A 12,609-nucleotide genomic window follows, 5' to 3' on the forward strand; every position below is an offset into this window, starting at 1 on the left:
CTTCCTAGAAGGAAAGAAAAAAAAAATCAAACAAGATTATGGGTGAAAGAGCTACAAAAGACAAACCATTTTCCCTTAAAAATATTCATTCTATTTTCCTTTTTTATTTCTTTTTTTTTTCCTAGATATCCAGAGTTATTCATGGAGCGCCCAAATACAATAAACAATAACTTCAGAAATTAATTCTTAGAAGGAAAGAAAAAAAAAAATCAAATCAGATTATGGGTGAAAGATTTACAAAGGACCAACCATTTTCCCTTAAAAGTATTCATTCTATTTTTTTTCCTGGGTATCCAGAGTTATTCATGGAGCGTCCAAATACAATAAAAAATAAATTCAGAAATTACTTCTTAGAAGGAAAGAAAAAAATCAAATCAGATTATGGGTGAAAGATCTACAAAAGACAAACCATTTTCCCTTAAAAATATTCATTCTATTTTCCTTTTTTTTTCTTTTTTTTTCCCTGGATATCCAGAGTTATTCATGGAGCGCCCAAATACAATAAATAATAACTTTAGAAATTACTTCTTAGAAGGAAAGAAAAAAAAAATCAAATGAGATTATGGGTGAAAGAGCTACAAAAGACAAACCATTTTCCCTTAAAATATTCATTCCATTTTCCTTTTTTTCTTTCTTCTGGAATGCCCAGAGTTATTCATGGGTAATCCAGAAAATAAATCGATTGTCCAAATTTTAATATTTACAATAAATAATAATTTTTGCCCAAATGCAATAAATTGAAAATAACTTCTTAAAAGAAAGAAAAAAACTAAGCCAAGCGAAATCCTTTTAAAACTCCGGGTATAAGCGGTAATTTATGCCAAAGTATTCTAAGTAGTAGAATTCTAAGAACTCTCGTAACGTTACTACTGCATTCTGTGTGGGGGAAAAAGTGGTGGGGTTAATCCCTCTGAGCCCTTAGTTTCAAGCTGTATTACTATTTCTAGGATAGTAAATTGGAATTTTGCATTACAACAGGTTTTCCCTTGTCTTTGCTAAATACTGACTCAACCTCAATCCCCCTACCTCAACTCTCGTGAAACTTTTCATGCATAACGATTCAGAGAAATGTGCATTTGAAAACAGTTTTCAAGGTATGCAAACACTAGCGTAGCCAGAAATACTTTCTGGAGGGGGTTTCTGGATCAAAAATACCTTCTGGAGGGTTTTTTTTTTTTAAATCAAAAATACCTTCTGAAGGGGTTTTTTTATGAAAAATAAATTCTGGAGTTTTTTTTTTTTTTTTGATGAAAAAAACCTCTGGAAGGGGTTTTTGATCAAAAATACCTTCTTAAGGGGTTTTCTTTTTTGATCAAAACAGCTCTTTCATATGCATAAACTACTGCATTAGAGTTTGCATTTACGTTAAATCCAATGGCTCTGGGGGGTGTTTTCACCCCCCCCCCCTTCACTGCGCCACTGTATGCGAACGTAAAATATAATAAGCCCTGTTATGAAGAAGCCTCCCTACATCTCCTCCTAAAAAATTCTGGTTGCCTTGGTTAATCCATGTTTAACGCTTGGTGTCGAATTGTTCACTCTAATAGCACTCTAGTAGAAGAACTCCCCCATTTAGAAAACATGGGTGCCCCAACTCCCTATCCCCTCCTTGGCAGAGCGTGCTGGGAGAAACTTCCATTTTTGTCAATACATACATAGGAATAAGTTTTAAACATTTTTTTTTTTTTTCCATCCTTGGCCACTCCTTCGTCCGGGCCCATTGCTGTGGCAACAATTAAAAGCTAGAAGTTTAAAATTCCAGGAATTAACCGCAAAAACATACGTAAAAATATCACATTCGAGGAAATAAACTGAACATATCGTCGCCTCAAAGCAACAGTTGGATATCTTACTGTTATTCTCGGGATTACAAGTCTTCTTGTTGCTCTGAGGAAACGATATCTCAGTATCTTAAATGTGGTTGTATATTCCTCATATTAATCCACAATTTGCGTAGGATCTTTGCCAAATTTGTCACAGAGGTCCTTTAATGCTCAAGAGTTCGAATAGGGGGTTTTCCTTATTCAAATCCACTGTTTGCGTCAGATCTTTGCCAAATTCGGCACAGAGGTTCTTTGATGCTCAGAAATTCACTTAGGGAGGTTTTTGCCAGAAAACCCGTAAAACAGAACGTTCACGGCTGAATTTTTTGATAAAAAAAAATCCAAAGAGGTCTAAATTGAAATGTTGAGTCATAAAATTGCTCTTTTCTACACGTAGAACGGGAAATTCTACTTCTTTTTTTCTCTTTCTCTCTTTTATTTTAGCCTGATAGTGGAGCGTGCGTCAATTGGCACAACTTTTAATTTCGAGGTAGACCGTGCAACGCCGAGCAACGGAGTTGCTTATTAGACTTAATTTCGGTCGACATACAGATGGTTATGGTTTCGAAGCAAAGAGTCCCCCCTAGCCCCAGTCCTCAGGTTAAAACCAAGCGAAAAGTAAAAAAGTATTTCCCTAGTCCGGCTTTTTTTTTTTCCTTATAATTTTAAGATACAGCTCTTTAATCTGATGCCACCCCCAGGCTACGGTCCAAGTCCGTTCGAAATCTGCTGTCAAAATCCAATTTTTTAGAAATACAATCAAACTAAGAATGTTTTGTCTCCTGTAAAAATTAAAAAAAATGAGTTGAACTAGCTTGAATCCTAAACGAGTCAAATAAGTCTAATAATAACTCTGTCATCAAGTCAAATCTTTAAAAAATAATAATAAAAGAAATAAAACTAGTTGCTCATACACCAAGCTTGCAAATAGATAGATTAACTTGTCCACATTTTTGCCACCTGAAATCCATTCTTCGAAATCGGCGGTTTTGAAAGAAAATTCGTGGTACAGTTGTTTGCTCAAAAGACATAAAAATATCAGTGAATAGAAATAAATTTGTGTTTTTGGAACAAGTCCACGGAAAACAAGGCATGGTTTTCACATGAAAATTACACCATACACGTATTTTGGAATTACGAGGAACAATTTCTTCAGTGGTGTTTTGCGAGAAAAACATTTCAAGAATGTTTTTACTTTGCTTAGAGCCCCACACACTCGCTTAGTTAAACTCTGTTTGCCAGCGACTGACGCTGCTGACAGGTCCTTAAAAAAATTACGCATGCACACAAAGGTTCAAGGTCAGCTCATTCCTCATGCAAGCTCGCTTGATTCATATACATAGGGTTTTCCCAAATTAATAAATCTATATAAGTGAAACAAAGAATATATATGTATGTGTGTGTATGTTCACTATGCAGTTTACGTCGGAAATCTACCAAACTTGGCCGAGAGGTACTTGAGCACCCGAGAAGGAACGTAGGGGGTTATTGAACTTTTAAAAAGCAACGAACTGTTCGAATTTTAATTTTACGACCTGAAAATAACACTTTTTACTATAAATAATTTTCCGATGTCTTGATTTCAGTCTCATTCGAAAGCTCACGAAAAATATTCCTGAGAAGTGGATTTACTTCCTTCGGGTTTCAAAATCACCAAGGCTGTAAAATCACTAAGAGAAAAAAATTTGAGTGTTTTTAAGTGTAGGAAGGAATATCAATATTAAATCGAAGATTTATCGTTTACCGCGAGCTCAGTTTTAATTGGCGTGAATAAAATCATTGAGAAAAAATATCTGTTGCCATTTTTAATACAAATAAAATTATTGCTTTTGTTTTTAGGCTTTTCCTGTAATTGGGGGATTTGAAAATTTCCCTTTTTAGTTATTTTTCCGTGATCTGTCGGGATTTTTTTTTTTTTTTTTTGAGGGGGGGGGGGGGTTAAGCTTGATTTATGAACACGCGGCACTTGACATTGCTTTTAATTTTCAGGGTAGAACGTGCAAAGCCGGGCAACGCAGCTAATAAATAAATAAAATAAGGTCGGATAATTTTCTTCGTATATTCAACATTCATTAAGTCGCAATGCAAAATGCAAACACACACACATACATATAAAATAATTTTTTAAAGCCGAAGGTTGGCAATTGTACCCTCTTAACCCACCTGAAGACGGACTTGTGTACTGAGAAATATGCATCTAAACCTCCGAAAAACCACAGCAAATTTTAATAACTAGTATACGAGGAAAAGTGTGCCCCTTACAAGTAGTTTTAAATGCCCATAAAACCGCGTAACTGCTACTAAATAATAATCATGAGCATCGTTTACGATTCGTTCCTTGATTGGAAAGAAGAAAAGTTTACAGCTTTTTTTTAAAGATCCTCTTCATCGATGAGTTATTGATGATAGTAAAAATTTTTAATCGGTTAGCTCGTCATTCAAGAGAGTAATTTATTTCGGCTGATTGATTAAAAATCATTTTACTTTGTATATGATATTGATTTTATTTTTCTAGAACCCCTTCCCGGCTTCTGTTGGGCCGCTCTAACCACAAAAGTCATATCTGCCCCAGTGGCACAGCTACCAGTAGCGTAACTAGGGGTTGGCATTGGCAGGAGTGACTCTCGCCAGGGGCGCAGCAGCCAGGGGGGCGGCATTTCGACTGATTTAAAAAAAAAAAAATTCTTTTAATGTTTTTTCTTTTTTTAAACATAGAGTTTGAAAAATGCTTTATTTTTTTTTAAACTTGCAAGAAAAAGAGCTAGAGGAGGTATATATATATATACATATACACATACATAATATCTACTGAGAAGGAACATTGGGCATCATTGAAAACAATTCTATAAAAACGAAAATAAAAAAAAAAATTACAATGCTGTCTCCTATTTGTCGAATCAATTAATCAAAATGTTCCAAAAGAAAAAAACAATTTTGGAGGTCACAATGACCTCCGGTGACTTTCTATGTGGGTGACATTGGGCGGGGGGGGCGCAAATTCTTTAGTTCACCATGGGCGCTAGACCCTATAGTTACGCTACTGGTATCTACACTTTCTGCCGCCCAGGGCGGTTCTTTAATTTGTCACCCCTTTGAAGGGTAATAGTTATTGCATTATAAAGTCAAAAATATTTAAAGTTATAGTAAGATTTTAACTAAGAATAAAAAAAAACTTTTAGTTAAATCAAAATTTAGAATTTTAGGCCTTTTTAGTAAGGCCCATAGAAAAGAGACTTTGACCTCCCGCCAGATTAAAAGAAAAAAAGCCTTGGTCCCTTGACTTTACACTACCCCCTCCCATGGCTAGTAAAATGTTCAAAATTTTACATGCCCTGCTGGGCATGTTTGTCTAAAAAATACATGCCCAAATAATATTTTAACAAGCCTAGTATTTTTTATTGCATAATAATAAAATTTGAATTCGTCATATAGCATTAATCAGACAAAAAAATGATTTAACAGCTTTATATCTGAATCAAGAATTATTTCAATATAAAACATAAAAAAGGTTTGAATAAATAGTACATAACAAACCATTAAAATTACCAATACCTAATAAAAAATTATAATTACATGCCCAGCCGGGCATGTAAGGGAAGAAGATTCATGCTCGATCGGAATTTTTACATGCCCGGGCATGTCGAGCAATATAATTTTCGGGCCCTGCCCCCTCCCTCAGTCTGTAGCCTCAGACGAAGGAAGAAAAAAAAAAAAAAAAAACAATGGTGCTGAGATATCCACAACAAAGCGCATTTTGTATTAGAGTAATTTTATTGTCATCGTCATACCAAAACCTTACGATTAAAATACATTTTTTTTCTGCCTCCAGTAATAGATCAAAAGCATGATTTCCTTATTGGTAAAATGCGTTGACTTTTTCGCATCAAAATTGCGAAATTGCCGCCCCAAAAAAAGTACCGCCCGGGGCGGACCGACCCCTCCTACTACGCCACTGATTCTGCCCTTTCTAATCAAAATTGAGTTACGGTCAGCAGTTAGAAAGCACAGTAAAAAAAAAGATAATTTTGGAAAGCTTCATTTGCCTTTCTTTAAACGAATCGAAAAGAGAAAAAAAAAGGCAAAATTCTTGTCCAACCAAGCGAAACGTTCACAATATGGGGTTTCGAAAAATTCTTGATTTCTCCTTTTTTTTTGGTAATCTCCAAACAAACTATGATTGTAGCAAACACAAAACATATTTTTCATGCGGCGAAAAACTATTTAGAGTTCACGTAGCTTCCGCTGTAAACTGTTTTTATTTATAATGTTCAGGATGCGTGACCAACGGAAAATTTTAAATAATTTAAGTGCAGATAACCTGTACTTAACTGCAGTAACTGAGTTGTATACGTGAAGCAAACGGAATTAAATCTCAACTGAATCAGAAAATTGAGGATTTCGGATTTCTTTCAATTCTAAAGAAGTGTTAGGATCTAGAAACTTTTGACACCGCACGTGTTTTCTTGAGGGGTCGTCTACAAATGATATCATGCTTTGAGTGGGGTTCGGGAAATTTTCGACAGTTAGTGACAGGAGAGGGGGATGGAGTAACAAGAAATGTGCCATCACACGTTTTGCTAGAAATAACATATTTATATAGCAATATGCTAGTGTAATGTACCGTGGGGGCAGAGCCAGGAAGGAAGTTTGGGGGTCGAAACCCCTCCTCTTGTTTTTTTACGCATATTGCCAATCCTAGTACGATAGTTTTCACACAAGGGAAAAAAAGATCAAAAACCCCACCCAGAAGGCAATTATTGGCTGTGCTAATAGTAATATGGTGTGACATATGAGGGGAGGGGGTAAGGAGAAATGTGATACTTAGTGAAAAAGAGGGGGGGGGATTCAGACATGTTGAAATTAAAAAGGTATGATATCATTTGTTTATCCCCTGATAATACTTCTTATTGCTTACAATATTTCCAAAAAATAATTAAATTATTTAAAAGCTTCATCAGCTATAATAAACGTTAGAGAATTAATCTTCAAAATAAATACTCACAGAATATTCCAACTTCATTTTTAAGTAAATGGAAGACACTAAAAATTGTACATTTTCTGAACTTTTAACGCAAGTTTAATTTTTTGTAATTTGAATTAGATTTTATTTTTAATTACTGAAATAAGATTTTCAGAACTTATAAAAATTCTTAGATTTCTAATTTGTTGTCCGCAAGAGGAACCCGAGCAAGCAACTATTTTTGAAAATTGTCATTAAAGGAAAAAAATTTATGATCCAAACACTTCAATAAAAAGTAATCGTTCATATACAGCAGTTAATTGTAAATAACTTCATTTTGAATTATAAGAGTAGAATATAAAAAGTGTAGTTTTTTCCCTTCAAATTCTGTCGCTGTTTGGAAAAACGCTCAAACTTTTCATTTTAAAACGAATTAATTGCATCAAAAATAGTTTTCAAGTTTTGAATTGAAAAAATTCCTCAAAATCTTTTTACAACATTTTAACATCAACAAATAAACTTTCAGACTGAATCTTTATTAAAGAATGTATTTTTTAGGAAAAGGAATGCATTTTTGCGACATTTTTTTCTTTGTTTTACGGATACAGAGAATGACAGAAGTATTGAAAGAGAAAAAAATATATATATATATTTCTGTGCATTTCCTGAAAGGAAAACATTAAAGAAATATATAAAAATAATTTTTAAATATTTCAAATTTTTTTTCGATTACTTTTAAGTAATTTTCAGTCTTTAACAAGAGATTGAAAATAATTTTAAGAACTTTAAACATTTCACAAGGGTGTCAAGGAAGTATAAATCATCTACGAAAAATCTTCATTATTATTCTTTAAATATTTGAACACTGTTGAAAAATAAACATCATAAATATTTCTTTTATTTCTAACGGAAGTCAGAAACCACTTCAGTGTTTAAAACCTATTGTTTACTGAGTGTATTTTTTTTAATGACTTCGAATCCCCGCTGTGTGTAAAAGGATGTAAAGCAATTCAGTACAAACAAAGGGAGGTGGGGGGGAGGAGACTCATTCTAATTTATTTTGGAAATTAGTAATGATTGAAAAATTGTTTTATTTAAAGATCTTAGCTTTTGAGAACTGTTTTTAGAGCACCTTCCATTATCTGTTTATCAAACGCTAAGTCTCACCAAGTCAATGCTTATCTATATAAATAATTTTTTTTTTTTTTTTTTTTTTTTTTGTGGTGAGTGTGTGCGTATGGTCCTTTTACAAATCCATATTTGCGACGGATTTTTGCCGCATTTGGCACAGAAATCCTTTGATGCTCAGGAAATCACATAAAGGGTTGACTTAAGCGATCGCTTTGAATTCGCTGATATAACTTTTAAAGTGAAATTCCTTACTTGTTAATTTAATGGCATGATTTACGCTTAGAGACGTAACTTGTTCAAAAAACGCAAACTTATCACTAATATGACTCAAAAACTTTTAACTTATCAAGAGACTAATACGACTTTTAACTGACAGTCCTAACATTAATATCTTGATATGGCTTATATACTTAAGTTATTGAAACACTAATGAGATTAAAAAGTCATGACTTATTAAATCATTGATATGATTAAAGTCATAGCTTATTAAAACACAAATACTAACTTTTAAACTGAAATTCATGCTTTAAGAATTCACTGATACGACTTGCAAAATACCCAGTTAAAACACTGATATGGCTGATACGTAAATTTGAAGTTATAACTCATGAGTAATTAATTCACTGATATGGCTTAAAATCATAGTTTACTCATTCACGAATGTGGCTCAAATACACTTAAAGTCATAACTTATTAAAGCACTCTAATGTCATGATATTAAAACACAAGTTTCAGTATTAATTCGTTATTTATTAGTTTGCTGATACGACTAAATACATTTTCAGTCATAACTTAAACTCTAACACGACTTTTAACTGAAAGTCCTAACATGGATATGGTTTGTTGTCGCAAGTTATTAAAACACTAATATGATTAAAAAGTCATGCCTTATTAATTCACTGACATGACTTCAAAACTTAATGTCGTAACATATTGAAACACTAAAACGACTTTTTAACTGACAGTCCTGACATGGATATGGTTTGCTGTCATAAGTTATTAAAACACTAATACAAATAAATATTCATTACTTATTAATTCCCAGATGATTTTAAAACTTAATATCGTAACTTATTAAAACAGTGATATGACTACACACTTAGAGTAATAACGAAAAATTAGCTAAGACTCCAAACTTAAAAGTCATGAAACACCAGGGGCGGATACAGAAAACCATTTTAGGGGGGGGGTCATGATTAAGAAGGACCCCCCCCCCACACAAACACACCTGAACAAACGGTTTTGAGTATAAAAAATTTCTGAAACTGCTTATGGGTCAATGAAAAGCACCAAATCCGCCAGGAATAAGGCACCTAAATGGGCATAAACATTGCAAATTAATTTCAAAAGCAATGAAACGAAGTAGTAGTTCAAATATTAACTTTAAAAAACAATTAATTAATTAAAAAGATACTGTAATCGTTCACATTTTATGCATAAAGTGTTTGAACACAATGTGGACGGATACGGTTGTCGACTGTTTGGGGGGGGGGGCTCATGACCCCTATGACCCTCCCCTTGTATCCGTGATCCGTGAGACACTAATATGACGCTTTAACTGAAAGTCATGATAGTAAATGCACTAATTACGGCTCATTAATGCACTAATAAAGAGAAAGCACTCACCGCGATCCGCGTAGCAGCGCACCACATTGGCACTGTGTGGGGTAGGCGAGAGCGTTAGGCCGTCCGGGGCCGTCACCGACTTGTACAGGTCCAGCATGTACCGGGGCGGCGCGTTCCGGGGCAGGCGGGGGGGCGGCGAGGGCACCTGCAGCACCCCTAGCAGACGATCGAGCGAGGAGCCGGCCGCGACCGCCAGCCCCAACGCGAACAGGAAGCCCCGCATGACGATCGTTCGCTTTCTGAGAGCCAGTTCGCGCGCGGGAGACTGCGAGACGTTCTTTTTTTTCTTGTGCCGCGGGTGGGGGGTGGTCGGAGGGTGGAGCACAACTCGTGTTGGCGACGGCACGCGCTTTCTTCTTTGGCTCTCTCGCGCACCGTGGGGTGGCTCGGGGTTGCCCTTTTTATTGTGATTGTTTATGATTATTCCTTTTCCCGAGCTCGGATGCGGATCGTCTGCGTTGGCCAGTCAAGAGAGGTCCGTCAATTTTTTTTTCTTCTTCTGAAACCCTGTCTTCTTTTTTCTCGAAAATGAGACAATGGTTGCAGTATACACTGGAATCAACTATCAACGGGGTTCTGGGCTGACGTACATTTTACAATAGTAAAACAATTACCAGCAGTTTTATTCGAAATTCATCAAGTAAATAAATAAATAACAAAGACATTTAAAATTTCCTCATGTTCATCTGTTTGAGAAAATATGCCTTATTCTTATTTTACGTCGTCACCAAATTCTTCTTTCTAAAAGGCAGATACAGTAGAACCACGTTATCTGGCCCCGTTCATCCAGATCAAATTTGTTGAGTTAAAAAAAAAAATGTGCGTCACGGGACGCACGGCAGAAGTGATAACTTTCCTAGGATTAAATTATTATCATTATTTAATCCTATGAAAGTAACAATTGCTTCTGTCGCTGATGTTGATGCACCACATCTGCTACGACTTACATTTGAATAGCCCTAAAATAATGATTTGTAAAAAATTGTTGAACGTTTGAATACGTAAGAGAGAGAGAGAATAGTGCTTGCTGGTTAGATTTTTAATTAAAAAAATTTTGGAAAAAAAAAACATAGAACCGACTTCAAAATTGCTCTAAATGAAAAATAATTTTATTCTTTGATCACCATTCAGACTACTTTTAAACATAAGTTCTGATGTCGGCGCAAAAACAATAGATTAAATGACGCGTCCAAATATTTCGTTTACTAGAAAAAACACTCAAACTTACGAAACATTTCAGATTTTACTCTGTGATGAACAAATTAAATGTTTATTTATTATTTTTGTTTTCTCGGCCGTCCCCAACCCCCGCGATGCGGAGTCTGCGGGGATGAAGTTCGTTTTAAATATGTACACCTTATCACAGTTCAAAACCCTAAATGAAGCGAAAAATTTTTAGTATAACTAATCGCAAAAATGTTTTTGTTTTGAAAATAAATTTAAAGATTAAATGCTGTTTTGAATATATATTGTTTACAATGTTATTGGTATTATATTGTATTGTTAAACTCACCTTTCGTGAGGAGATTGCGTTATGTTGCGACGATCATCCATCTACTATCACTTAACGCTTAAAGCTGACCCAAAAAGTAAAGAAACAAAATTTCCCCGACCATGCGCGCTTGCTTCTATCATATGCGCGAACGAAAGGAATGCCAGACGAGAGTTGCACCGTTGCGGGTTATGTCACAAATCGGTTTATCCCCCCCCCCATAAGAAGTTATCACTTCAAAAATATATTTGCTTAAATAGCGATTTTAACTATGATAGCAAGAGCAGGATATAAATGCCATATTCGCATTTAATTTCGACCGAATGTAAAACTCCTGTGTAGGTCGTACAATAAATTATAGTGATCCAACAAACAACATGGCGTAGTGTTCGTGCAAAATAATACTATTCAGTTTTATGTCACAGGCATTGTTTTTTGCTGTAATAAAAGATTAGTTTTCTTATTTGAGAAAGCGTTTTGTTTGCTACCCATATTACCCGGTTTATCTGAATTTTCGCAAATCCGGATTGTCTTTGATCCCAGTTACAGTTACGTTGTATGGAACTGGCAAACATCCAGTTAAGACGAGTCTATCTAAATAAAGGTGAAAAGTAAAAAGCTGTTGTCCCAGAAAACTAATAAATACGTCCATTTTTTGCTTGTAAACCGGATGCTTGTATTTCCTTCTCATCGGTGGTCAGACTGTAGTCAGGATAAATGATGTTGTGTTGTCATCTCGCTTTATTATGACCTTTACCATTTCAGTGAATCAGATACATCTTACAAAACAGAAAAAATAAATTACAGTTTAAAATTATCGCTTTTTGTTTTTGCAAATGTTACGCGTTAATTTTTTGCATGATCAAATAATTTCATTAGTCTTTTTCGCTATAAATTGCAAATTTGAAAGAAAATGTTTTCAAAATTTATAATAGAATGTATAGAAAAGCAATTTATCACGTAGAAATATGCCGAAATTTTGAAAAATAAGAGCTCTTTTTATCAATCGAATCTCTATTATATTTTTAAAGAAATTTTCAGCAGCGTAAGCATAATGACCTTTTATATTTTTGTCTAGTCCGTTTAGGCAGGTCATTCCTGACTCTTTTCTGTATTTTATTTACTTCGTCACTTGCTGCATACTTAAAGATCTATACAGGAAAATGATACCTCAACCTGAAAAATTACGAAAAGTTATGAGAAAAAAGACAAAAAAAGATTTTTTTCTTGTTTCTTAAGAACGTGGTTAGGAGCCATTCATTAATTACGTAAGGATGATTTTGGCAATTTTTGAAACCCTCTTCCCCTCATGTAAGGGCAAGTAAGATTTTTTAAAACCCCTCCCCCCTATCTTACGTAAGATTCTATTTCGTTTTTCCAAATAATAAAATAAGGAATCTTAAATCACTGGAATCGTTATTAAATTCCCTGTTAATTAATTTTTATCAAAAAACCTTTTTGTGTAAAGAAATATTTACTAAAAGGAATCTAGACTGAATGTTTTTTCGACAAATATTTTTGTTTTATAATGGGATACTAATTTAAAAAAGACATACCATACACAGTGCGATTCTTTT

General features: G+C 34.5%; 1 protein-coding gene across 1 annotated transcript in view; it reads right to left on the reverse strand.

Moving 5' to 3' along the window:
* LOC129229883 (bone morphogenetic protein 7-like) overlaps positions 1–9,806 on the reverse strand; it is an 86,286-nt gene extending 76,480 nt beyond the window's left edge. The window contains exon 1 of the mRNA XM_054864262.1: positions 9,541–9,806. Coding sequence (XP_054720237.1) covers positions 9,541–9,763 — 223 coding nt within the window. The 5' untranslated portion in view covers positions 9,764–9,806. The remainder of the gene's footprint in view (positions 1–9,540) is intronic.
* Between the last annotated feature and the right edge of the window lie 2,803 nt (positions 9,807–12,609).

The sequence above is a fragment of the Uloborus diversus genome, chromosome 9 (genome assembly GCF_026930045.1).
Source record: "Uloborus diversus isolate 005 chromosome 9, Udiv.v.3.1, whole genome shotgun sequence".
Taxonomy (NCBI): Eukaryota; Metazoa; Arthropoda; class Arachnida; order Araneae; family Uloboridae; genus Uloborus; species Uloborus diversus.